The sequence below is a fragment of the Lotus japonicus genome, chromosome 5 (genome assembly GCF_012489685.1).
Source record: "Lotus japonicus ecotype B-129 chromosome 5, LjGifu_v1.2".
Lineage (NCBI taxonomy): Eukaryota > Viridiplantae > Streptophyta > Magnoliopsida > Fabales > Fabaceae > Lotus > Lotus japonicus.
In genome coordinates, this window is record NC_080045.1 from 56,081,002 (window position 1) to 56,108,604 (window position 27,603).

General features: G+C 35.1%; 4 protein-coding genes across 6 annotated transcripts; 2 read left to right on the forward strand and 2 right to left on the reverse strand.

Annotated features, from left to right (window-relative positions):
- On the forward strand, positions 1–2,311 carry LOC130721093 (pyruvate dehydrogenase E1 component subunit beta-1, mitochondrial-like). Its single transcript, XM_057571825.1, has 5 exons — positions 1–632; positions 670–740; positions 827–853; positions 958–1,020; positions 2,104–2,311. Exons 1-5 carry the CDS (start codon positions 518–520, stop codon positions 2,230–2,232), a joined length of 405 nt encoding a protein of 134 aa, XP_057427808.1. The 5' UTR covers positions 1–517; the 3' UTR covers positions 2,233–2,311.
- A 2,778-nt stretch (positions 2,312–5,089) lies between these two features.
- On the reverse strand, positions 5,090–8,652 carry LOC130720083 (autophagy-related protein 18a-like). The gene is made up of 4 exons (XM_057570686.1): positions 7,985–8,652; positions 7,002–7,212; positions 5,882–6,008; positions 5,090–5,416 (listed from the first exon to the last, which is right to left on the reverse strand). Exons 1-4 carry the CDS (start codon positions 8,636–8,638, stop codon positions 5,326–5,328), a joined length of 1,083 nt encoding a protein of 360 aa, XP_057426669.1. The 5' UTR covers positions 8,639–8,652; the 3' UTR covers positions 5,090–5,325.
- A 4,666-nt stretch (positions 8,653–13,318) lies between these two features.
- On the forward strand, positions 13,319–16,182 carry LOC130720630 (uncharacterized). 3 transcript variants are annotated; one of them, XR_009013194.1, is made up of 5 exons: positions 13,319–13,862; positions 13,935–14,007; positions 14,537–14,637; positions 15,308–15,362; positions 15,570–16,182. XR_009013194.1 is itself a non-coding variant. In XM_057571301.1 (4 exons), the coding sequence occupies exons 1-4, from the start codon at positions 13,747–13,749 to the stop codon at positions 15,653–15,655; spliced, it is 372 nt and encodes a 123-aa protein (XP_057427284.1). In that variant the 5' UTR covers positions 13,319–13,746; the 3' UTR covers positions 15,656–16,182. The 3 variants fall into 3 exon arrangements, 1 of the variants encoding a protein (XP_057427284.1); XM_057571301.1 differs by lacking the exon at positions 15,308–15,362 and having other exon boundaries at positions 13,939–14,007; XR_009013193.1 differs by lacking the exon at positions 15,308–15,362 and having other exon boundaries at positions 13,320–13,862.
- Positions 16,183–18,532: 2,350 nt separating this feature from the next.
- On the reverse strand, positions 18,533–19,305 carry LOC130720629 (nuclear transcription factor Y subunit B-4-like). The gene has a single exon (XM_057571300.1). It carries the CDS (start codon positions 19,235–19,237, stop codon positions 18,710–18,712), a length of 528 nt encoding a protein of 175 aa, XP_057427283.1. The 5' UTR covers positions 19,238–19,305; the 3' UTR covers positions 18,533–18,709.
- Between the last annotated feature and the right edge of the window lie 8,298 nt (positions 19,306–27,603).

The following is a 27,603-nucleotide window of genomic DNA, read 5'->3' on the forward strand; positions in this document are numbered from 1 at the left end:
GTGTTCTGTGTGATTTTGTGTTGAATTTTTTGCTATATAAGTGCCTGGTTTGGGTTTTCAATGCCTAGAACTCATTCACAAAATTGTGCTATCTACTATCTACATTGCTATTTGGTGTGATTTTGCAAGGTTTTCTCGATGGCTTTCTTGGCTGCTGTGGGCAGTGTTGCATCGCTCTGTCCTCCAAATCACCTTCCCGATTCCTTCTCTGAAGCAAATCTAAGGTGAAGATTGCCAGGTACAGCAGCTTGATCTTCTTCCAGATTTTGCACCCTAGCACACATGATCTATATTTAGCTCTAGCCTGGGTTTGGCGACAAGAAAGGCTGGGTCTTTGTGAGTAGCGATTGGAATCGGATCCATCCAGGTCTATATTTCTTGCTTTCGATTCACCGCCTGCCTGAGAAGAAGCACGCGGTCACAGTCACGCCGCAGCCTCGTCGCTGGACATCCGTCGTTCCCGCTCGCCCTCCACGGTGAGTCCATTGTGATTGATTCGTTGATTCACTCTGTCTCTATGTTTGCTTTCTATATTTTCATCATTATCTCATTCATATTATGTGTGCTTCCATTTCACGTAATCGCTTCTATTCTCAGACAATTCTCTTCCGCCGCCAAAGAGGTTTTGCTGCTTTCTTCCTTCCTTTTCTCATCAAACTCACCCCATTTGAGAGGCTCTCAACTCCGCACTTGATGAGGAAATGTCAGCAGATCCTAAAGTCTTTTTGATGGGTGAAGAGGTCATTCAATTGTCCCATTTATATAACACCGATTTTTTTAACCAAAAAAAGTCTATTTCTTACTTCATTTTTTGATTAAATTGCAGCTTGGGGAATATCAAGGTGCATACAAGGTTAGTTCTGGGTTTCCAGTTGTTGGTGCTATTTCTTTGCTAGCTGTGAATTTCAAAATTTGATTTACTATAATCTGTTAACCTGCTTTCTTCTTTCATTGTAGATAACCAAGGGTCTGTTGGAGAAGTATGGCCTTGAGAGGGTTCTTGATACTCCAATCACTGGGGTTCTTTTTCTTACCTCACACCAGACACAATTTTTTTCTTCCACAAAGAACTTCATGATATTGTGTTTTCAATTAAAACTGCTAGAATTAGTGTTAGATGTAAACCATTCACATGTCTTCTTGACTCAATAGCTTAAGTTTTTTGAATAGTTGGTTCGTTACATGTAATCGAAGCCCCATCCATTCCTCTAATAAAAAGCTGAAGTTTAATACAGTAGATGGACTTTTGTAATGTTCATGCTTCAAGTTCAAAGTGCACTTGCGTGGGGGTGGGGGGCATGAATGAAATACAATATATGGAATTATTCATGTGTCTTCATCTAATAGTTTAATTTTTTCGGGTAGTTGGCTCCTGATAGTTAGAAACTAATTGCAGAATTCAATCTATTTTCTAAATGATAAAATAGACCCTTAGTCGTTGGTAATTTGTACTTCTGTTTTCCGAATTATCTAGGCGATATCAAGACTTTGTAACTGGCATAAATAACTCATAGCATTAAGTACCGGATTAGACCAGCTAATAAAGCACATCACATTTTACCTTGAAACCTTCTTTAAATGAAACTTGCAAGATTTTGGTATCCAAACACACTTGATTTTCATTCAGCACATGTGAAGGGCTGTGTTATAATGCCCACTTGGCAGGGTTGGGCTACTTGGATTATGTGATGTCCTAATGCCCTGTCAATTTTGTTCCAATGGAATCATCCAATAAAATAAACAAATTGAATTTTTTAATAATGTGCTGGCATGGATATGCATTCCTTGGATATAAGCATAGGCTGTTATGTTAGGCTTCCTTCTTCATGTTGATCTGCTTTTAACTCTGCAATGGATTTTTTATTGAATGTGAAGATTAACTTTTCCTGCCTCTTAATTCAACTTAAATTGATACTTCAATAGTGTTTGATTTCATTTTCAACACTGTGTGTGGTGTTTTACATCCGTTAAATTTACCCTAATAGATAAACTATTTTAACTGATAATTCCTCGAAAAAAGAACAGGATTTATAGTTGGTAGCCGTGGTTTGTTTGGGGGCCGTGGTTTGTTTGGGGTAATTTATTTGTTTAAATATACTGCAGGCTGGGTTTACTAGGATTGGAGTTGGCGCTGCTTACTATGGTCTAAGACCTGTTGTGGAGTTTATGACATTTAACTTCTCCATGCAGGTTAGAGTTGATCTTGATTGCTTTCTTTCTTCCTTAAACTGAATATGCAGTTATGTGGTTTAATTTACTTCTTTAACCACTGCTCAAGTAATGTTTAATTTCCTTTGGTAGTGTCTCTTCCCTCCGGAGAGCTTCTTCTTGGAAAGGTATTATTATCTCTCTTATTTGAATGTTACTTTGTGGTAATTTCTTTCTTCTGTTACTTGGTTACTCAAGTCTAATGGGTCTTCCTGCTTCATTGTTTTCTATATGGCTTGCGAGATATCAAAGAGACATCATTGGATCCTCTACCATCCTCTACTATAAGCCTTAGAAACCCCTGTTGAAGAACTTTGTGGTTCTCCATTCTTTAGTTTGTGTAAAGTTGATGTTACTTTTTATATTTATTTCAGTATATTTCAATCTTTGAGCCTGACAATTTTTTTTACTGTGTAAAATGAAAACCTTTTTATTTCATATAGATTCTGAATGGTAAGCACCCAGTATCTTGAAATTTGGCTGGTTTTTGTGTTCTGACTTCTACTCTTTAATTTTCAGATGTGTATTCAAATGTAATATTTTATCTGCACTTGATGAATTAGTTGGGCTTACTCCTTGGAGTTTCTAAGTCACAACTATATTGAGTCTCCAGTGTTGTCGCTACTGTTGGCCCTGGAAGCAGTAGCAATAACATGCCAACTTTAAAGGAGTACGGAACCAATTTGACTGACATAGCAGAGGAGGTAATTACCAGTTTCTCAATTAATTTAATTGTCATTTTATTCCATATAGATTCAAAATGATAATAGATAGCAAAGTTCCCATGACTGGAATTTCGGATTATGTGTTATCTGAGTGAAGACATGTTCTTGTGATCTTGTATTATCATTTAAACTGACTTCTTTATAAAAATAAGTTAATATTATAGGAATGTGAAACAGAAACATGATATGATTTGAAAAGGGTTTATACTTTCAAGATTAAGATTTAAGAAGCTTTGCAACTTTTACTAATTGTTTTCTCTGTGTATATCTTGAAGATTGAAGAATCAAAGAAAAAACTTTAATTTGAACTAATATGATTCTCGCTCTTGGTGTTCAATTTTGTTTAATAACTAAGTAAAAATTTGGTATAAAAGCTTGAAGGAGACACTAACACTTCGTTTGGTAGAGTAGAGAGAGATAGAGAAGAGAGAGTAGAGAAGAGAGAAGTTGAGTAGAGAGAAATAGGTGAGAAACAGAGTAGATTTAGAGGTTGTTTGGTATGGTAGAGATAAAGAAGAGAGAGAGATTAGAAATAATGATGTGGAAGAAAGAGAAAAGTAAATATTTGATTAAAAAATAATTTAAATGCAAAACAGGTGAGAGAATGCAAATAGTGGCGGTTACAAACCGCCACTAACTGCAAGAATGGTAAAAAAGAAAAAAAAAAGGAATCTCTTCGCGTTTTGCGAAGAAAGGAAAAAGTGAGAAAATCTCACTCTCAATCTCTCTCTCATCTACAGTACCCAGAAACCAAACAAATGTGCTTTATTAATCTCTCTTGTATCTCTCTCTCTTGTATCTCTCTCTCTTGCATCTCACCTCAAACAAACATAGTGTAAGAGAGTTATTTCTTTGTGTTTTTGCTGCGTATTTTACATTTGTCTCTACCACTGCATATGTATAACAAAGCAGTCTGTGTATGTGAATCTTTAATATAGTGTTTGATAATGGAAATCTAGGTGGTGATCAGAAACCATCATGCCTTACAAGATCCTGTCAATTGAAGATATTCATTCTGCTAAATAGTATTTAGGACAATAGAACAAAGTAAAAAGGGGCTATGAAAATATGATGAAAGAGAAAGTGTATGAGTATGGAAAATTTGATTCTAAAAATCTCACTCCCGGATTATTCCCCTACTCACTTTCCCCTACAACTGAGTTTTTTCATCTCATACTCACCTATTCTGTAGGCAATTGTCATTGTTCATTATATTTACTTTTGATGAAAAATTCAAGCAATCCTCCAATCCAAACTAGACTAGATAACGAGGTTACCTTGGACCTTTATGGAAAAAAATTAATCTTAGTTTTCAATATTTTGAAACTCTTCTATTTCGAATCTGATTCCTATCCTCTCTGCTATCATTAAAAGGATCTAACTTAGTACAATCTTTTGTCCATATATGTTTGCAGGCTGCTCTGGAATCCAGAAATGAAGAGGAAAGGTTAGGTGTGGCAGAAGAATTCAAGGTAGAGGAAATGATTGATTTGGAAAATACTAACAACTGCCATGACCCAAAGACACTAGGAAGAGCTTGAGAGATATATACATAAATTTGTATAGGATTAAGAATTAAAAAAATGCTACAAAACTTGATACAGGACTTGCATATTAATGTTGCTAGAATATTCTTACTAAAAACAAGAATTATAATAATAGTTTAATTTACTTTGACTTAATATGAAGGAGATAAAAATGTTAGGCTTAATAGCTCTTTTGGTCCCTCACTTATCACAATTTTTCTCTTTTGGTCCCTTTAGAAAAAAATTAGCAAAATTAGTCCCTCACATTTACACACTTTTGCAGTTTGAATCTAAATAGGGATCATTTTTGCAAATAAATAAGCAATGTGGAGGACCAAAAGTGCTAATTTTTTTATTAGGGACCAAAAGTGCAAAACCATGATAAGTGAGGGACCAAAAAAGCTATTAAGCCAAAATGTTATTAAGAAGTTGATTTTTAATTTTCAGATAAATACTTCAATTTTTATTCAATTATATGATCATTTTTCATTCAATTATATTACCAAATTTTATTCAATTACATTATCAAATTTTTAGTATATTTGATCTAATAAAATGTTAATTATATTTCATAATATATTATAGATTATAAACTAATACATGTTTTAATTCATAAAAAACAGTGACCGATCGCACGGGTTACCACCTAGTATAATTACAAACGGAATGCATAATGTGGATCCTGAGTATATACAACTTGACCGGTCAGCTGCATCTCAATTAGCACCTGCCCTTAAAGACATGAGAATGCTTGCATTCTTCAAAGATGGTCCTTCTATTTACTTTAACACTGAAGAACCATAAATAAGGAAAGATTGAAATGCCTACACTGAAAACAACATTGCAACTTTATCTAACAAATGGTCTCAGGAGGCTATTTCTGGTTTTAGAAAGTTATGATAATCAAGCTGAGTCATCTCTCCACCATGCACCGGATCAAACTGACATCGATACAAGCTGCACAACATAGAAATGCAGATCATTAACACGAAAGTAACGTAAATTTTCACCTAATTTCAAGTATTTCAAATACAAAGCATACAAGGAAACGTGTCTTAATAGAGGAATTTGTCTAGAGAGGCAATAGATTCAACATATGACACAAGTTTAGTGAAAGAAAAAGGGCTTTCAGCTATCTTCTAAACTATAGCCCTCAAACTAAATTTGGTATAGTATTGGCACTTATACAACAAAACATTTGGGGAGTACTGCCTTACTGATCTACATAGCATTATCAAACTTCAAATTACTTTGTTTATGACGTGACCTTTCTTGAAAATGTCAATTGAGAAATGCGATCAGAGTGCAGAGTATAGGACTATAATAACTAATAAGTCAAAACTTGCAGCATCTAAGATAAATATATTAGCTATCCATGACACCCTGCAGAAAATTACAATTATTCATTTTCTCCAATATTACCTTCCATCCATGCCAAGAATTATGATGGTATTCTTTTGGTCATCAAATGCAACAGTGTAATGAGAGCTCCCATGCAAGTGAAACTGAGCAAATGACCACTCTGAATTGAAATACTTTGGCAACACTCCTGCAAGTACAAATTTAATGCAAGATTAAGAAAGGCAATGGGAATCAGTAATTATTCTCTGTGGCAGAGCCAAATAACATGAAATAAATATGCATATATTGCTAAACTAAAACCGTAAAATGTTCCATGGACATTCAACATCAAATCTGGACAATTAAACAAATAAACTGAGAAACTAAAACACATGCGAAAACTACATAGGTGGCTGCCAAGACTAGTAGAATTAAATTACATGGAAAGAGGTTTGCGTAAGTCAAGCAAGACCAATCTAATATGAAATAATTTTTATGATAGCAATTCAGATTAAACATTCTTGACCACACTTAAAGATCATTATTAGGCTTAAACTGATGCATATACACTTTGATAGAAGTTCAGCTAAATCTTGCCCATATTGATTGTTGGGAGACTCTTTGACACTCAAAATATATTAAACGGTGCTTGTGTGTGTGTGTGGGGGGGGGGGGGGGAGGGGAGTAGTGTCTTCTTATCTAGAGCGCAATAGTGAATCATAAACAGAAGTTGAGTTGCTTCATATATGTTACATGATAACAAGACACAGTGTACTTAAAATCTTCCACTGACAATATGTCATCAATTCATCCTTTTCTTATGCAACTTAAATTCCCTGGTGAAAGGCATAGGATCAGATGATTAGAATTAACAAATGTTTTTTGTACCCTTTCGGCAAATTTAACCAAACACAGGATTTCACATGAAATCAATTTCATACGCGGCACATTAATATGAGCAAGAATGAATTCAAATCTCTTTAAAATTGTGAAATCTGACATCCCTTCCAAATACAGAGTTACTTGGTGCCATTAGTTTAACATTCTTGTATTTCATCATCTATTACAAATTTGCAATTTAACAATTTCAGTGAAAATTGAAGTTATAAACTTCTAATACAGCATCTTAGTAATCAATAAAATTACATGTTCATGCATAATGTTACATACACAAGTTAGAACAAACATCAAGAAGTTTTACCTTTTTTAATCAATGAGAAATATGATCTGGATGGTGTAATGGAAGCACCAGAATCGGATGAACTTTGTGACTTGTCACAATTCTTTTCACTAGAATCAACCTTAAGGCTGAAAATATGGATGGTACCCTTGTCACTAGAAACTCCTAACCACTGAGCAGTAGAAGAGAATGACAAACTGTAGATATCTGCTTCATTTGCGCCCCTTCTTACCTAAAGTTAATTCAAACAAATTTATATATCAGCAGAAATAAAAAGCTTGAATTATATAATAAATTCAATTTTCAGAGGACGGAAACTAAATATTGCAATGTAGTACACATACAAACACACACACACACAAGAGCATTAATTCATATACATAGCTAATAAATAAAGCAATTTCATAGCACTTTCTAAAAAGGTTTTTCCATAGTTCAAGTCTTCTGCAAACTACTGGATTATGGATTTCTTATGTGGATACTAAATAGGATACCAACAGCAAACATTCCTTGATATGCAAGAAAAAGAAAACCACTAATTGAATGAATGGATGAATCTGTATGAGTCCACACTGAGAAACCTAAACTATTGCTAACCATACATATTGATTCCAAACTAGAAAACATATGCAGCACGTCATATCATCCTACCGGTCGACACTAGCACCTCGCCTAATAAATCAATCTAGCACTTATCAATTCAATTAGCCTCAAGTATCATGATCACCTTCAACATCCTAAAATCTTAATACCATCGCACCGGTCGACACTAGCACCTCGCCTAATAAATCTATCTAGCACTTCTCAATTCAATTAGCCTCAAGTATCATGATCATCTTCAACATCCTAAAATCTTAATGCCAAACTAACATACACAAATTTTGAGAACCTAAGCTTGCTTAGCTTTCAAGTCATTACCCTTCTGCTAATTGTTACCGAAACACACCAACTAGACGCTAAAGCGAAAAGAACTCAATGCAACCTCAATAGGAAACAGAACATACTTCCTGAAGGAGAGTCCCCTTTGCCGAATCGAAAACCCGAATGAGCGTGCCCTTTGAGCTGGCGGTAGCGAGAAACTTGCCATCAAGCGTGAGAGCTAGGCACGCTAACGCCGAATCATGAGCCGAAACGAAAATAGTCCTCCTCTTCTGCGCCGCCGCCAAGTGATCCACCCTTACCTGACCCTTGTGCAAGCCAGGGCACGCTAGAACCAACGATTCAGCTGACTGCGAAACCGCGCAAAGCCCCTTAGGGTTCACAACGGTCTCAACCTGATGAAGCAATTTGAAATCGGCGATGTTGTAAACGAAGACCTTCAACTCAACTACCACCACAATCCGATCGCGGCGGAGACGGATGGAGCGAACGGCGGAACGGAACGAGAGCTCGCCGAAGCACCTGCCCTTGTTGTCGTCCCAGAGCATGACTTTGTTGGGAGGGAACTGAGGGCGGGAGCCGCCGCCGACGAGGGCGAGTATGTTGGAGTGGAAGAGCATCTCGACGTGGCCGATTCCGCTGCCGGAGAAGTCTCGCCGGAATAGCTCAGTGAATGGATTAATGCGGAAGACTTGGAAGCCGGTGGCGGAGGCGGCGGCAAAGCAGGTGTTGTTTTGGTTGAAGGAGAGGCGGAGGAGCGACGGGGATTGCGGTTGCATTGCGAGGGTTTAGAATTAGGCGGGAAATAGCTATATTGTTGATAGGGTTTAAAGAGTGACAGTTAAGAATGAGAAAGGCGAAGAGCGTGTCATTTGAGTTATAATAAAATTCTTATTCATCTTTGCGAGTATTTCAAATTATAGATTTTGTTATTATCTAATCTTTTCTATTATAGATAAATTATATCAAATCTAATAATTTATGTATATCAAATACTCCATTTGCAATACAAAACTGTTTGAATATTATTGATTTTTTTCAACATGGTTAAGAATGATTAACATTCCCGCCAAAAAAGTATAGTCAAACATTGGTCAACGTTTTTTTTTGTTTGACGGTGAAAATTGGTTGGGCCAACTTGTTTTGTTTGAAAGTTGAGTTTAGTTAATGGGCTTACTTACAGGCCATATTAGAGCATTGAGCCCACCAATGAATTCTTTTCTTACAAAGTTTTATTCCTCTTTTACCACTTGTATCTATTCTTCTTGGCTATCTAGCTCCATATTTAGGATTATCTTAAATACAAGTTATGGGTACCTTCGAATCTAAAAGTGGCTGACCAAGGAGCTAGAAGAAGAATGTGCCACCTACGCAAGGCACAAATACTAGGGCAAATATACAAGAAAGTTATTTTTCATTCATTTCCATCAAATTGGTTGAGGAATCTTACACTCTCATGAGAAATAAGTTTATTATTCGAACATAACTTCTCAACTTTTGCCACATTAATTCTATCATATTTTTCTATTTTTGAAATTAAATATATTTAAAACATTATCTAGAATACCAAAAAGTGACGAAACATATTTTTAAAATTTACCCTAGAATAACATTCACAATAATTATATTCATTGTAATGTTATATTTGTGGGAATGCAATCTCAACTCGAAACAAATTATGATCTTATCGTGTGAAAACTCTTTCATGTTTAATGATCACATGATTTTTTTCATTTATCATTCGTATATATTAAATATGACCCTTTAGATATTTATAGAAAGAGATATAAACAAAATATTTTACTTGACATTGTCATGTCACAAGAGAGAATTCAAATCCCCTTAAACACACTCTCCTAAAAGATTCCCAATAAAAAAATTGAGCAATAAAGTATGTTTTCCTTGCATCCAACCACCACTAAGATCTTAATTAATTTAATCAGTTTTGGAAAACATCATAGCTATAGATACATACCTAGGGAAGTTAGTAATTGGTTGTAATGCTAGCTAGATATATACACACACAAGATACAACCATCCCATATATATATACCTTAATTAACCTGAAGTTTTTTTGACTGACCATAACCTGAAGTTATCAGTGGTTAATTAACTGATAATTTTTAGCAGAGAATTAATGTTGGTTATATATGTTCCCTGCTCTTTTGATATTTAATTTCTGGCCGACATTCAATTATTTATTTCACTCTATTATATGGATCGGTCCCACTAGCCCCCCGAATTGGGAAACTGTCATATATATAAGCTTCGTTGTTCAAACATTTATTCACTCAATGTATTAGCAGAACTGAATTTTTAATTCATCATAATATTCTCGTCAAGCCAGCCCAACACTAAATGAGGCCTAAAGTCAATTTTGAAGGAGACATTTTTTTGGGGCCTTTAGTATGAATGCTTGGTTTTGGGGGCCTTTCTTACTTAGTAAAAAAAAATTTAAGGCCTTTTTTTCTTGGTAAAAAAATTTATTTTTTGGAGGCCTAAGAGCAACTCCAACGCTGGTTTCTTAACCCAGCTGGAATTGCTAAGGAACATTCCTTATTTTCTAGCAGCGTTGGAGTTTGCCTACTTGGCAGTTTTGGTTCCTTAGCAACAGTGCAGAGTTGCTTGTGTAAGGAACTCTGCTTTTTGGTTTCTTAGCATTAAAAATCATTATTTTCTCTCACATGCTTCAACGGATTTTAGAGGGAAGATTAACAGAATGAAAGAAAATGGAAGATGAACAAGAAAACAACATGAACAAAACACCAAAATAACAATTTTATTAGAAAAAAATTCAAACTTTACAATAAAAATTCAAACTTTACCTAAAAATCCAAACTTTACTGCATATTGATATTTACATCAAAAAAAATTTCATCTTCAGCATGCTGTCCGATCCGGTTGAAAGGGAGAGGATCTGGAAGGTAGAGGAGAGGGATTCAGTGAGGTGCAAAAATTAAACGAAAATCCAGGTGCTTCGATACCTCAGAGCCTTGCATGTATCAAATATATCTGATCCAGGTGTTGTTCACTCCGATTTGGTGAAATCTGTGCTTGGGGACATTGGGGGAGGGTTCGATCCAGATTGTGACTTTTGGAGGGGTTGGTGGCGGTAGGGGGTGAAAATGGTGGCGGTAGGGGGTTTTATGGTTGCTAACCGGGGAGGAGAGGAGAGGAAGAAGAAGAAGAGCAGAAGATGAAGAAAAACAGAGGAAGAAATCGAAATAGAGGAAGCAAAAGGAAGAGGAAGACAGAATGAGAGGGAGAAGATGAATAGAGGAAGAGAGGAAGAAGAAGAAGTTCAGAAAGAAGAAGAAGGAAGAAAGAAGAGAGCGTGTGAGCAGAGGAAGTGGTGAATGGAGGCTAGGGTTTCATCACCAGGTTGGGGAATTTGATTTTATAGGTGGTGACCGGTTCATCCGGTCATCCACCCGCTGGGACCCGGTTCTAGACCGGTTTTGACCGGCTAGAGCCGGTTTTCAGTCGATTTTGGGGTAAAAGTGACTTGTTTGACCGGTTTGTAATATTAAAATTGAATTATTGATTTAGTATTTTAATTTAAATTAAAAATAGGTTAAAATTAAATTAATTCACCAAAAAATTATTGTTATGAATATTATTTTAATTGATTTAATGAGGTATGGTGGGACACGGGTGAGACCCGTGTAATAGTAAAATAAGAAATCATGCGTTGGAGTAAAATCTGCTTCAATTCCTTAAGTTTGATGTGGCAGTATGATCACACACGAATAGTGCCGAATAGTGTTTAAGGAACAAAATAAGAAACTGTTGCACTGGAGTTGCTCTAAAGCCCTTGCTTGAGTGGCTTTACCCATGGGCCAGCCTGATTCTCGTTCAACAACTTAGATGGACTTAGACTAATTAAACTTGAGAATCATTAGAAAACATATAGTGGCTACTAGACGAATTGAAAGCACGTGACACACACTAGCTAGTCCTACAAATTTGTTCGAGGATGATCCACAATCTTTTGAATATATTATTAAACGTGTATGAATTAGTGTCACGCGTGTCAGTTTCAGGTTCATCGAGACCCTGAAATAAGTGGAGTTCAATTCAATACGACAAAACATGTGTGGGTGGGAACTGGGAAGTAGAGCCACAAGTATGTGGTCCAAAGATTTCGCTAGAGTTTTGAATTTCAACTACCCAAACAATGGATTTAGATTGGATTATGGTTTGTATGAGTAACTGGATTCCGTCAAAAGTCAAAAATAGATACAAGGTTCCACCAATCGACAAGCAGCTTTGTCTTTTAAGTAACCTTGTTTCTCATTTTAACCCCACATATATGGGATATATGTATATAATCTATATGTGTGCACACCAGTCTAATATAAAATTAATTAATAGTAGTAAACAGTTCAACTACTATAGTTATTTAGTGTGCAAATTAATTCCATTCTGCTCGATCATTTCTCACAACTTGAACAGTTTTTGAAGTAGAGTAACGATTTTGATAGGCAAGACTTTAGAGAACAACTTGCTAGGCCTTAAAAATTTCGCTTGCAATCTAAATTTCATGAAGCGAGAATTCTTGCTTAGAAACAAGAGCCAGCAAATAGGAGAAGAGATTAGATCTACATCTTGGTCTTTTCACAATGGTTTTTTCATATAGGTACGAGGCTAGAGGAGCCGATATGGTCTCAACATCACTAGCTAGCACTCTTAATTAGGTCCGACTCGCTTTAAGGCTTTCTCTTGGATATAGTCTGAATGTGTTGTCACTTTGTCCCATTCATGAATGGTGAATAAGTCTTTTTCTGCTTCCGCTCCTCTTTTTAGGAATGCATGTTTAATGCGAGGAAGACTATGTTAATGGAAACTTTGGGCGGAAAACACATTGGGATATGATTTTTCGAGATCCTATAGGGTGATGGTGATTTTTTAGGTTTTGCATAAGTTTCGCCCATGAATGTTTGAGCGGGATTTGTCAACACTTGCTCCCTTCATTTAGATGATCAAGGTATGAGTCGGGCATACCTCAAATGTTTGTATGTGAGTCATCAGTGTGCCTCGATCATGAAGCTATGGGCTAACTAGGGGCACCTTATTTAACATAATTGTGTCTCGGCATTAAGGTCATATGTCAGTTTATATGGTGGTGTCTCGGTATTATATACTGGTTGAGTTGGTTTGGTCCCCTCGCACGACTAGGTGAATTATTAACACTACGCCAGAAATTACATACTAAAGCGCCTGTTTTAAAGCGTTTATTAGACAAAACGCTTTAATAATTACGCATGAATATTCTAAAGCGCTTCTCTTTCAAAGACGCTTTAAAATATTAGATTATTTACAACGCTCCATATGAGAGAGCGTGCTAATAATGATAGATAAAAAAATCACAATATATTTATAGCGTTTCTGTTCAAAACCGCTTTAAGAAAATTGTGTGTTTACCGCGCCTCACTCAATAAAACGCTTTAGAAGAACTTTAAGTTTTTTTTAAAAAATAAAATTGGAATACACGTTCTCGCAAATCCCGCACCTCCACTCTCCCAGTCTCCCTCATCTGCAGGTTGGTTCCTTAACGTGAGAAACCCCTAAATCTCCATTTCTTTTTCCAAACAAGTCTTGTATCGAACATGAATCACATCTAAAACCAGCAGCAAAACACATAGATTCAGAGGGGAAAGGGGAGGCGAACAGCAGCGATGAACGTGGCGGCGCGTGAGAGGAAAAGTAGTGGTGGATCGGAACCTCGCGAGGGAGAACGGTGGGTCGTGGCGGCGCGAGAGGACGCGGCGCAACAGATCCAACGACGTGCGTGGCGGTGGCTAGAAGAGGAGCGTGGTGGAGGCGATTTAGAAGGAAGGAAGGAGGAAGGGAGGTGGTGGTGATCACGAAGGAGAAGGAGGTGGTGATGGTGGTGCAGCCATGGGAGAGAAAGGGAGTGGCCACTGGTTCCTCCTCCTCCAACGACCCCAACCCTAACGCAGCAGCAGAGGAGTTAAGACCAGCTTGCTGGAAAAGGAACCGGTTGGTTTTTGGCCTCTTATTCTTGATTTCCCTCATATTTGTTACCTCTGATTCACAATTTCTCTCTCGCAGGAAGCTCCTCACCGAAGCCACAATGTCTACTACCTCACGCAGGCTTCTCCCAATCCAATTCTACTACCTATTTGTAAGTCCAAAACTCCCTCTTTGATCACCTCTTTGATTTAGACAGTTGTTCTTAGCAGAATTAATACCAATGACCTGATATACATGTTATGTGTGCTGCTGCAAGCTTAGTCTGCTCTGCATCCTTTTTTATAGCATAGTTCTGTAGCTGTTTGCCAGTTTAATTATGTAATTTGATGTTTAGCATCTTCGGAAAGTGTTGTGTGTGCCCGGTCATTGAATAGTGGAGTGTTGGCTGTGTTCTAGCTCCAATTGGTGATCAGTTTTGCTGGTTTTTGGTAGAAGTAAAAAAGCAAAAAATTTGCAGCAATGGTTTTTTTTAAGAGCAAAGAAATTGTATTGAAAGAGATGCACTACAGGTGCATCAACCCAAAACGAAATAGAAAATCAAAAGAAGAGAATATAAAGGAGAAACAAAAGAAAAGGCTACTGGACAACTTCAATTGTTAATCACCTACGACTATAGGCAAGACATTAGTCATTCCCAACTCAAGATATTGCTGATTTATTAGCATGTGTTTACTTTCCAGGCACTGCAATATATCCCCCCCTGAGAAAGACACTTTCCAGTTCTGCAGCAAGCAGCTCCAACAGATTTTTTGGATCCAAGACAGCGCCCCCAATAATAAAGGTAGCTGAAAATCATTAAAGAAACCAGTATACCATTGGTAAACCAGTAAAGGCTTTGATACTGATATGAATGTTAATTCAAGTGGGGTTGGATGTTCTATCTTGGTGTGTTGATACCATGGTGATTCTATGTTATGATGGGATTGTATTAAAGCTTCAGATCTGTGCTCACGTGATCTTTTTCTGCCTTTGATTTGTTTCCAAATTTAGTCTCACTAATTTCATCTTGCTTCTGTTATTTTGTTGGGCTGTGAGTTAGTCAATTTCAGTTGTGTACTATGTATATGGTGGGGATATATTGGTTTTAGTAGTCCATTAGAGTGGTGGGTACCTGATGCTGCTATAATTTCAGGGTGCTATACTGAGTAGTATACTCACTATCTCCTTTTATTTTGATATTTTTCTCCTCTTTTAAACGGGTTCAAGCACCTCTTGTGCTTGTATATAATAATTATTCTGGCTTATAAAAAAAAATTTAGACAATGGAAAGTCATAGTGTCTTGTGTGAATGCATTTTTTCTATATATTTATCTATTTCCAGTTATATGCTAATCTAATGTCAATACTCAACTTGTGGGAGTCAATCTATACACTTCATATCTTTTTTATTTCTCTTTTTCATTCAAGCTATGTTCTCATTTTAATTTCATTCAGATCTAATATCTATGCAGGGTGTTTCTATTTACCCATCTTTCATTGAGCTTTTTATGTCTTACCTTAATTGAGGTGATCTTCTGAATTTTGAATTAGTTAGGATTAGCTGATTTCATTTTGGAGTTGTAAACATCAACGTACATCTTTGTTGAACAGGCAGATGCCCTCGTTTGCCTGTTGTTGCGGCTATAAAAATGGACGTTCTTTTGATATTCATCTTGTATGCTTTATGAATTGTTATGTATTGATTGTAAATCTTTCCTTGCGGTGTTCTTGTAGATCCCATGATCAGCAATCTAATGTGGATGCCCTTTCGAGTTAGCAACAAGCAACTTTCGGCGAAATGTAGACAGAATGGAGTATAATGATATAGAAGTTTCATTTTCTTCCTCAGCACCTTATGCTTCAGAGTCAAAAATTCTGGATTGAGATTTTAGTTGCATAAAGGTTAGAAAAATTTGTAGAGCCCTTTTTTTCCCTTCCTTTTTCAATGCTTAATGTTATCTTGAATTCTATCTTGCAATTACTGTATTTTATTTTAGACTTTATCCCAAGGCTAAGGCAACAATTCAGAGTTGGTGTTTTGAGAAACGAAAATTTCATAGTGGAATATATAGTATGTAGGTTTTAGCAAGCACATAAAATCTAAGATTGTGTCAACTTTGAGCAATTACTTATGTTCTTTTTCAATAGATAATTCCTATGTTAGCTAGAATGTTGCAATTTTCATTGCTTTATTTTAATGGTAACAGGGGGGCACATTGGGAAGTCTTGTTGGGGTGTTTTTCTTTGTATTGTATTGGTGAAGCAAGTAAATTTGTGGTGGTAGTGATTCTAGTTGAAGGAAATAGAACTTCCTGGGCTCTTGAGTCCCAAGAATATGTCTTCAGACTGCCCATAAATATATATATATATGTTTAACAAGTGCTACAGCGCTTCTATATAGGAATGTTTTATTATGCACTTATATTAAAACGCTTTTTGATGGAAATGTTGTAGTAAACACCTATATTAAAGCGTTTCATAACTGAAGTGGTTAGTAAAAGGACTTTTTAAAGCGCTTCTTTCTAAAATTCGCTTTAGCATATGCACTTACTAAACCGCTTCTTTTGCAAAAGCGTTGTAGAACATGGCGCTTTCTAAAAAAAGCGCTTGACTGTACTACAACGGTACGTTCTACAGCGCTTCTTAAGCGTTGTAAAAATGAAAAAATAAGCGCTGTAAAATGTAATTTCTGGCGTAGTGTAAGTCGGTTTTGTCTTCATGTTTAGGTGAAGCGTGGACTCGGTTTTGTCTTCTCGGCTAGGCGAAGCGTTAGGTTGGTTGTCTTTTCCTCAGCTAAAACCATCTAACCGAGTTATATATGGTTATGACAGTGTAACCCCTAGTTTTGGCCAACGATGATGGTGTTGGGTGAAGCTAAGTTGAGTTCATCAAAAGTAAAGTTGGGTTATTAGCTAGGTATTTTTGGTATGACGTGTACCAAAATACATGTAGATCGAAGAGACCCGAAACATACTAAAAAACGAAATCAATATTTGCAAGTGTTTTTAAAAAGAAAGAAGATCTCAATTTCATCTTGCTTCTTGTGATTTCAATTTCTCTCTTTCAATATATAAATCTTCTTATTCTATAATGATCAAAAAGAAAATTTATATGGCGAGCCCTAATTATCATTTTGTAGATTTGTTTGATATGCACCAAGAAATGTGGTGCTCATCTAGTTAACCAAAAAAATACTACTACAAGTTAGCTAAAAAATTAGAGATGGAGTTATTCTTTAATTTCACCAATGTCCTACATAATTGGCAGTGAGTTCTCATTTAACTGTCCATGTGTTGAAATCATATAACTGATTTTTTTTTTAGAAAGTTAAGACTAAAATAGCACAAACAAACATGAAAATAATAAATACATTTTGTGAAAATCCCTAAGCTAGCATCGATAAAAAAAAAAGGAAGAAAGGGATTTAAATGGAACCTAATACCATTTCCTGTCATTTGGTTATTTTCTTTGCTGAGAAAAACATTTCTTTCTTTTTTTATAGTCAAATTAGAATACAGCAGAGAACACAAGAGATGCCCCAACTCCATACATCAATCAACAGAGTGAATCTTGAAGAAGTGGTGAAATTAAGCTCATGAGTCTTTCATCTCATGGTACTCTTCCTTTCTATTAAAGTGTTTTGTTTAAAAAAAAAATTAAGGTGAATTAATTGGTTGTGGTTGAAAGCAAAACTAGAGAATATTTCAATGTTGTAGGTTTACTCATCAAAAGCTATCGAAATCAGTAAACCTATTTTCATCTAAGATTCATTAGATCACTTAATTAGGGCAAAACAAATGAAATTCTGAAAATAATTACGGATAAACTTAAGCTCTTATTCATAAGCTATTATGAATAATTTTTGAAAATAAGTTCAAAATACTGCATAAGTAAATCATAAACTATTTACAAAAACTCTATTAAACACTTGCATAAGCATTTATACTATAAGCTAAGCTCAAATACGCAAATCTCAAACTGGATCTTATACTTATGTTGCAATATTTTTGTTCTCTGATACTCAAATCTCTTCACTACTCCTACCACAAGCATATGAGATCAATATGGAAATGAAAACTTTGTAGGTAATCATCCCCTATATATGTTTGAGAACTAATATGTGTTTTTCAAATATTCACCCCCCACAGATGAACTATCTGTATATGTAAAAATCATTCTACAGATTGATGCTAAAGTTAAAATTAATTTCAGGGAAAAATTTCTATGAGTAGTTTTTGAGATTCAGAATTGATTCTGAAGAAAGAAAAACTGATCCAAACATGTTATAACATAGAAAAGTGTCCAGCTGGGAGCTAGCGTCATGAGGAAAACTAGAAAGAACCATGCATAGATATAAAGTTCAAATTAAGAAACACGATTTCCCAATTTTAGTTAAGATGATGTGCATGGGATAATCAATATAGGGATACAGCCTGAGTTATTGATCAAATTAAGATCTTCAAATTCCCAATTTCAAAAAGTCTAGTGATGCCTGTGGTATAGTTCATCATGACATTTTGGAAATCAAGGTTTTTATTGAAGAGCAAAATAAAAGATCAATTAGCCATATATATAACTCACATAATACTCAACCTAGCTTCTATATATTAGTAATGTTTGACCTCAACTAATATTTCATCAGAGCAATTCTGAATCTCACAATTAAGCTACTCACTTCAGAATCAATTGCAGAAAAGTTTTCAAACACGCGGTTCCGGTGTCATTAACCCGGAACAAAAAGATCAGCACTAAATATATGAGAAAAGTTGTATACGCGTATACATATATTTCTCACATCACACAAGGATAGATCTCAAAGGTTAGCAGAAAATTAAATCAGAAAAGAAAATCAAACAACTAGTAGAACAACAGTTTCAAAATCCCCTGGACTGTGGGACACTGCTCCTATCATTCAGTTTGAGCATGGCTACTGGGTTACTAGAAGAACCAGGGGCTGGTGGTGGCTTACCTTCACAATTATGATATCCTTCAATATTGTTCTCATCACCACTGTTGTTACCCTTATTCTGATTTGCTCTCCCTCCATCCAATTCCCTGTACTTGTTCAAATACCTTTTCAGTGGATCAGCATAGTCATCAAACCCTAGTGTTCCCAAGGCCCAGCAAACATCATCACCATTCACCGTCTTGCGCTTCTCCTTGTGACACTTGTCAGAAGCTTCCCCAGTCACAAAGCTCACAAACTCGGAGACACACTCTTGCATGGTTTCCTTAGCTTCTTTGGAGATTTTGGCATTTGAAGGAAGGATCTGCTTCATGATCCTCCCCACGTTTGCTATTGGAAGCAATCGATCTTGCTCTCTTATGATGATTCCATCTTCTTCAGCAGTGTTGTCACTGAAATTGTAGTTAATATTAAAGGCTGCTTCTCTCTCACCCATTTGTATGGTATAAAAAGAGGTGAAGAAGGGTCAACTTTAAACCTGTCAAACACAGACACGTTGCTCTCAGCTCTGGCCAAGTGACCTATTTATATATGATTTGAGATCTTGTGATGGTTATGCAAGGTTAATTATAATGTATTAATGTGCATGTCCATGTGTATGTGCACCATGAGCTAGCTGCACTGATGACATGGCGCCTCCTGAACAGTTTTATAAGGGGACACAGTGGCAGGCAATTCCCTTTCGTTGGTGTGAGTTAGGTTTGTATTTTTTGATGACATGACCCTATATAATATGGAAAATTATAAGTGGTAGAAACTCATCATAGTGTGGACACCCCAAATGTTGCAATGTGAACCACAACTCTTTGACACTCACTTTTGTGACGATTTAATTAGATTGACATAAAGTGTTAAAAAAGTGAAAAAAAGCTCGATATTTTGATGCGGTGCCAACAAAGTGTTGTAGATGTCGGGCGTTATTGAGTGCTCACCAAACATTAACGCATCAATGGTGCGTGAGAGAACAATGAGAGGAGAAATAAGTGATAGCTAATATATTAGAGTGATTATATATAGAAATACACGTTTCTGTCAACTCCCTATAGATATGTATTTTTGTGGCACTTTTAATTTTTACAATATTTTGTAGCAGTTCAAAACTGCCGCAAAAGTATATGTTCAAAAAGTGTCGTCAGAGATATGTTTGATAAAAAACCAAAATAAAAAAGTTATGTTTATTAATCATCTTGAAAATCGAAAATCACATTAAGAAAATATGACACTTTGAAAAAAAGTTATATGCACTTTTCAAGAATCAAATAGTGAACTAAATGTTAAAAGAACTATTATGCTAAATTGAATTGATATAGATTTTCTTTAAAAGAAAATTGTTTGATAGAAATACCTAAATGATTTCATATTATATGTTTGACATTAGATATATATGGTGTGATATGATAGTATGATAAAAATAGAGAGAAAAAGGAAGCGTAAAAATGATGTTGTGCTGTTAAAGTGTTCAAAACTTAAGATTGATATAATATATGGATCTCATAGGGCTCGTGTGGACAATCAACTTCCCTAGATACTTGAAATTGACTCAAAACTTATCTATTATGGAGAGAGTGGTCCCCTTTACGGCTTTACCTTTCCTCTTTTAATTAGTATATATATTTAATTATCTTCTTTAGGTAATGCTATCCATAATTTCGAGCTAAGTACAGTAAATAATGTTGTAAATAATTTGATCTTGTGGACGTTATGTGTACACGTCGTGGTATTGTTGGTGACAGGGTGCACTAAATTTCACACGTACGTAACTAGCTAGACAGACCTAAAAAGCACGTTCAATTTTGAGTGATTTTACAGTAGAATCATGTTTTTACCTAAGCAAGAGGAAAAGGAGCTTGAGATCAGCTCCGAATGCCATGTCACAATGTGAGATTGAAAGCCACAGTCAAGAACTACTTATATGGTAACTCAAAGATCGAGTAGTTATACGAAAGTAGCTATTAAGGCTTTGAATTAGTTCGAAGTCTTATCGATGAAACTCACAAAAAGTTCGGAGGACTCTTGCCTAAACACAAAGATGGTATTAAAACCAAATGCTAAGTTGTTCACTTTAGATTGAGATAAAATGTCTTTGGTTGTTTGAAGTAACATCAAAGATTAAAGTATGCTTGGGCAAAGACATATTCTCTCGGTTCACAAGCACCCACTCAAGACGGGGGAGGCATTTATACACGATTAGAGTCATTGGTCCACGTTCAGAACAACTATAGGACTCAAAGATGTAACTGGTGAATTCAAGACATTTGTGAAGAGTTCGACACATTGGAGCATCAGAGTCACGCCAAGTAGATGACATAGATTAGACATTTGTTGATTTCTTTATTTATTTCCATCCACACGGTAGCGTTTATCTTGTAAATATTATGAATAGGAATATGTAATTCTGAAAGGTTGAATATTTTTCTGCTGAACATTCTAAAAATGTCTACGTCTATTATTACGACACACAACCACTAAGATACATGCAAATAAGATCTCCTTCCACTTTTCTGTTTTCTTTCAATCAATCGCGATTTTTTTTTTCATTTCTCTTTACAAGTTTTTCTTACTTTTGTTTGTTTTCACTTTGGTCCGCATCACACTTCTTGAAGTGTTGAATTTTCAACTTAATTATTACTTGCTCATTTTTGTTCATCGGAACATGAAGGTAGTGTTTGGTAGACAGGTGGGAAGGGAACGAAACAGTACACATGGATTCCGTTCTGTGTATGTCATGTTTTTAAGATGGAACGAAATGAGACAAAATGCTCCTGCAACGAAACACTTTGGTTCCCTGGAAAAGGGTGGAACGGAACGGAGCACTCTCTTAACGCAAGTTCAAAAATACCCCTAATTAATATTTGAAATTGTATGTATCTAAACAGTTTAAAATCACTTCTAAAATTGAAAGCACTTATTATATTTGTAGACAGTTAAATGAAAATCTACTTTTTCAAAAAATCACTTAAAATAAAATCAATTATTTTTTCAAAAGTAAAATCACTTTTTGTAAGCAAAATGATAAACGAGTCAATTAGAGTGCGTTTGATTCAACTTATTTAGGAAAAATCACTTTTTAAATCAAAAAATCACTTTTTTCCATCAAAATAACATTTTTTGTGTTTTTTTCAGCTGAAGCTGAAAACAGATTATTTGAAATAGTTACTTTAACTTATCATGAAAATCTATGATGATAGATGAGAGAAGATAAAAAAGTGATTTTAATTAGAGCAGTCAAACACGAATCAACTTAATTAAAATAAAATCAATTATTTTTTCAAAAGTAAAATCAGTTTATGTAAGCAATGATAAACGAGCAAATTAGAGTGCGTTTGACTCAACTTATTTTGGAAAAAATACTTTTAAAATAAAAAAATACTTTTTTGTGTTTGTTTCAGTTGAAGCTGAAAACAGATTATTTGAATCAGTTACTTTAGCTTATAATGAAAATCTATGATGATAGATGAGAGGAGATAAAAAAGAGTGATTTTAATTTGAGTAGTCAAACACGAATCAACTTATGCTTTTCTCAAAATCTCTTAAAATAAAAAAATTATAGTTAAAAATCAATATTTTTTAATCTAAACAAACGCACTTAAAATAGCTTAAATAAATAATTAGGTTTCTGCTTTTTTTCAATAGCATATTAAAACAACTTAAACAATATATAAATGATTATTTAAAAGAAATAAGTGATTATTTCATGAAGTAAGCAATAACAAACGGTTTTTATGTAAAATGTTCAATTGAGTTCAATTTGTTTTCCTCAATCAAATATTAAACATGTAGGGTTATATATGTAATTAAAATCATGGTTATGTTTTATTGACTTTAAGTTACCAAACACAATACACAAAACATTTATTGTCATGTTCTATCCTGTTCTGCCCCGTTCCGTTCTGTTCTGTCATGTTCCGTTCCGTTACCAAACGCTACCTAATTCTTCAAGTTATCAACGGATAACTAGTCGGTTTTTCAATTTGAGTATTTTACAACACATTTGAAATCAGACAAAAGCATAATTTCATTGCTTATAAACCACTAGACTTAAAAGAACCAATAAAGATCATTCATGTCCCATATATTGCTCTTTAGATACATTGATTTGCCTCTGTTATTTTCACGTGTAAAATTCATTTGGCCTACAATACATAAATAAATATTTAACTTCTAAAAACTGTCTGGAGCTTTGACTTGTGACTTTTAGTACCCTTGACTGCCTCCATTCTTCTAAATAAGTCTTGAAAATTTTGACTTAGAAGACTTGGTTGAATATGATATAAAACCTTTCATTTAGCTTCTGCCCAACAACTTAAGTGTTTTAAATAATTGGTTATTTGAAATGGTATCAGAGCCTCTATAACTTGTGGTCTAGAGTTCGATCCTTGCCCCCTCACTTTTTAATTAAAAAGTGAAGTTCAAGCACATAGCAGGTGGGCATGTGCATTAATAAGCGCACAATTTATGCACTTTATGTATGTATTTCTAAGCTTCATTATATATATTTTGGTGCTTAATTATTATCACTTAGTCATGTTCTGACCATTAGTGCTTAATTGGATTATTCATAGAAAAGTGCTTAATTCTACACTTTTAGTTTTTGTGACTCTTTTTCTAGAATAGGTTGAATCTGAAGCTACAAATATCCAAATAGGGCGAATAATATGTCGTTGGAAAGATAACTCAATTCCCTACAACTTTTATTTTCAGCACAATTCGAGAATCAGCCTCTAACGTTGTCATAATTACCTTGCAAAGTTGCTGCCGCTAATCCTGCGAGTCTGGAACAGTCTGCACTAAAATGATCATATCTTGGGTTATAATCTCCGAATTAGGATCCAATTGAAGGCCCACGAAGCTGACTTAAAGAGCTACAACTCTCATGTTTACCTCAATTAAAGATTCATAATTATTATGGGACCCGCGAATGTCTGAGTGTTCAGCAGCTTACTCCTTTATGTGGGTCTGATTTTGTGAAGATTTAGAAAAGATTTAGATAACAAGGATTGTTACTTGATGAACAAGTTTATCTATTAGTATAAATAAGTGAGGTTTAGGCTTTTGTTAGTAACCTCCTCCTCCTCCTTTCTCTCTCTCTTTTCTATTATGAGTTGCTAAACTCCCTAGTTAGTCTTAGGATTTTTAATATTCTTGTGTTTGCAAACTTGAGGTTCTATTCTTAAATGCGAATTTTATCTTATTAATCCTCTTCATCTATATTTCTGATTTAGGGTTTCCTTAATTCCGTAGTTTTAGAAATAAGAGTTGATGCATGTTCGCTTAGTTCATGTTAGTTCGTAATTGTTTCTTAATCGCTTAGTTTAGGAAACTGTGAATTAATTTCCGCTTAGTTAATTAGTTCTCACGAATTAGGGAATTAATAAGGAAGAATTAATCTTTTGTAACCAATGAAAGTTTGTTGCACTTGAATGTTATAATTGATGACTAACGCTTTCTCTCTTCTGTCTGATCTATTTAATTTGCTTTGTTACCTTCTATCAAATCAATCAAAAACCTACTTTTTATTTGCTTTTGTTTTACTCTATTATCAATTAATACTTCACCGAGTCCTCGTGAGATCGATCCTGGTGTTCAACACCTTGTACTGCATTCAAAGCAGAATACTTTGACACGCACTCGCGACAATGCGTTCGTCATGCATTTATCCATGCCTCAAGTTCAAATGACTCTTGCGTAAAGGGGCGTGTTAGAATATGATTTAAGATTATTTAGTTAGTCCTTATCCACCAACTTAAACTTTTAGAATAATTGGTTGTTCGACACTAATTTGGTCTTGAAGTCTTGTGTACGCTTTCCATGTTGCTAGGATGGAAAAAAGTCAAACCTTTTCAAAGCGATATACACATCAAGTGCATCCTCAAATATTCCACCGAATGTAAGACTCTAGAGAAGCAGTTTCATGAGTGAAATTGGGGTTATTGAGAAAGAATTTAGAGGCTTTGGAGGCTCAATTTATATTTTTCCTTAAAATCAGAGACTAAAAACATATTTAAGTCTATAAGAATTTAAGATATTTGGTGCATATGTATATTTCTCACTACTTAAGAGTCATTTCAAAGAGAAACCTGGGGTATGCGACTAAACTGAGTTACTAATAAAGAGAGATCAATGATAAATGGATATGTTATTTGGATGAATGTTTTTCACAATTGATTTTGGTAAATTTGATTTTAGTTAATAGTGAGTTGAAGATGAAGTGATTTATGTTTCGATGTATGTATTTATGGAAAAATAATTTTTGTTTCGATGTATGTATTTATGGAAAAATAATTTTTGTTGAGTGATGTGAAATTTAGTTGCTAACTAAAACAATAAATGTTGGAAAAATCTCATGTTAATGAATTATATTCATCTGAGAAGTTGCTTTCTCTTTAATTAGCTAGCTTTTAGCAGAATTCATTTTGTTACTGAAACAAATTCTACAAAATGACTCTCATACATTAATATTTTCATCCCAATTTTACGATATCAAAATTAATTGTAGATGGGACGAAATCAACCTAATCACTTTGACGAGTGTTGAGAGATAGATCGATGGTTCTTCGTCTTTTGGGGTGACTCCTTTGTCATTTGGGTGCATTAGGTATGGTATCTACAAAATTACTACGACGCTCAAGTCAAAATGTGGACGAAAAGCGGTAGTAAAATTATGAAATATGTGTACTTTGTGTTCTTCAATGTCTTGTCTTTTATTGAGGTTGGGCTTGCGAAGTTTTTGGGTAGTCATGACTCATGAGTGGCTAGTATATATTGACCTTTGTACCCTTACCTTGATTGTTGGACGGCCATAATGTGGTGAGGGTCGAGGAAAGCCTTGGGTTTTGAGATTTGAATAGCTAGGGATCAAGACATAGGAACTTAAAGCTATCGGTTCTTTGCTGAGGACGTGGTCAATTATGTATGTGTGTAATTGGGTGAAGGATCTAATTAGGTTGCTCCTGATGCGATTTGAACCCGTTTGAGTGTGGGTTGTACTGTGGTTAGTCTAAAACTGTCTATCGGAACAATTATGAAATTACCATGAAACCAAACACACATTTATGGATTCTTTTATACTTTTTACACAACTTGTGACAATAAACAAATATAAACCTGAAAGTGGGTGTAGGCACTTGACTGATAAAGAGACTTTTGTTTTGGGCACTGAACTAGACAATAGATTTTGACTAACCCAAAAGGGCTAAAGCTCTCTATCATGGACCTAAAGAAATTCGTACATTCCAAATCCATCCCACTTTGGCTAGGATTCTCGGACCTTCACCTCTAATTACTAGTTCCCACTCATTTGTAGTGGGCATCTTTGTAGATCAGATCTAAGTACAATTTTCTGAACCTCACCATTAATTGAATGTGAGACATGATCACTATAATTTCTTTTAATTGTTCTGTTTAAACTCTGAACACTGAACCATTTTATAAGGGTTAATTTTTGAAACGATCTCAACAAATTTATATCATAAAATGTCGTAAACTTTGATCTTTGACATCCTTATTGATTCATTTAAATATAAGAAATTTCTCCCACAAAGTTCCTTAGAGCTTTTTATGACATATAGTTGGAGAGTTGTATTAAATTATCAAACGTACGTACTCCTAAAAATAATTTGTTTCAGTCCTTTGATTCCAGACATTGGTGACGAACTGACGATGTTTGGATTGGTTGATTTGCTTAAAATAATTTTCAAATTGTTCGCCACTACATTAAGGGGAGTCTTAATGTTTGGGGGTGTGGAAGAAAAGGTAGAGAATAAGTTTATTTGTTTGGGAAGAGATGTTATTCACTAAACTACAAAATATCATTGATATTATGAAAATTGAACGATAAACTGTACAAATGAATTTACCTTTATAATTATTTTTTCTAGCGTACACCACATGATCGAATGTACTGATATACTGCTTATACTTATATTTTGAGTTCATTTATATTTATCAATGTGAATGGAAAAAATTATTGGTTAACATTCTATTATTTAGTGCGTTGATAATGAAACATCTTATTATACTTGAGTTAACACAGAAAAAATATGAACATAAAGTAAAAAAACTTTGCACATGACTTTCATACTTGCCTCTATAGAAAAATTACTCTTGTTTTTTTCTTCCTTTTTGTCAACAAAATTACTCTTGTTTACTTTAGCACTCCCATAAGTCTTTTTTATTTTTAAACAATGAAACTTGGGAAAGGCCAGATGAGTGGATTCGGGTTATTGGGTTTTTTCCGATGGTTTATTGGGTTTCCCTTAATGGACCAATAAAAGTTGAACTCTGGATTGGACTAAGACTCCAACAAAAAATTGATTGGACCAAAAAACAAAATTAAACACGTGAAATTGGATTAATGTTACTGCCAAACCGCCAAACATGAAATAATATAAGCTTAATCATGCTTTTGAACTATTGCAGTGGTTATCACAGACAACATTGGTTCCACCCTTCTGTCACACACTAGGAACATATTGGCACCAACCCCCCTCATGGCAGAAGCCGCAATAAGGGAGGCACTCATGGTGGCAGGGAATCTGGATATTCCGAGGATCTTTGTTGTCTTTGAGAGTCTGTGGTTTCCTCGGGACAGGAAGGAGAGGGAACCAGCAAGCACATGGAGAGGCCAGAAATGCGTATGAGCAAAATTACAGAGATAACTTGAGATTATTGGCTCGCTATATTGTACTCGTCTAGGGATGGCAGAGAAGCCCGAACCCATGGGCACCCGACCCGACCCGACCCGATTTCTTGGGTGAAAACCCGAGTTAAATGGGTTCGGGTTCGGGTTCGGGTTTTACCCGA

Excerpts from the sequence above, each read along its gene's own strand:
- LOC130720629 (XM_057571300.1), bottom strand. The coding sequence starts at position 19,237 with ATGGGTGAGAGAGAAGCAGCCTTTAATATTAACTACAATTTCAGTGAC.
- LOC130720630 (XM_057571301.1), top strand. The coding sequence starts at position 13,747 with ATGGTGGTGCAGCCATGGGAGAGAAAGGGAGTGGCCACTGGTTCCTCC. Across the intron at positions 14,008-14,536 it reads TCCAATTCTACTACCTATTT|GCACTGCAATATATCCCCCC; the intron begins GTAAGTCCAAAA and ends TTTACTTTCCAG. Across the intron at positions 14,638-15,569 it reads CAGCGCCCCCAATAATAAAG|ATCCCATGATCAGCAATCTA; the intron begins GTAGCTGAAAAT and ends GTGTTCTTGTAG.
- LOC130721093 (XM_057571825.1), top strand. The coding sequence starts at position 518 with ATGTTTGCTTTCTATATTTTCATCATTATCTCATTCATATTATGTGTG. Across the intron at positions 741-826 it reads TCTTTTTGATGGGTGAAGAG|CTTGGGGAATATCAAGGTGC; the intron begins GTCATTCAATTG and ends ATTAAATTGCAG. Across the intron at positions 1,021-2,103 it reads TTGATACTCCAATCACTGGG|GCTGGGTTTACTAGGATTGG; the intron begins GTTCTTTTTCTT and ends AATATACTGCAG.
- LOC130720083 (XM_057570686.1), bottom strand. The coding sequence starts at position 8,638 with ATGCAACCGCAATCCCCGTCGCTCCTCCGCCTCTCCTTCAACCAAAAC. Across the intron at positions 7,213-7,984 it reads AGGGGACTCTCCTTCAGGAA|GTAAGAAGGGGCGCAAATGA; the intron begins GTATGTTCTGTT and ends AATTAACTTTAG. Across the intron at positions 6,009-7,001 it reads TTTCTCATTGATTAAAAAAG|GAGTGTTGCCAAAGTATTTC; the intron begins GTAAAACTTCTT and ends TTGTACTTGCAG.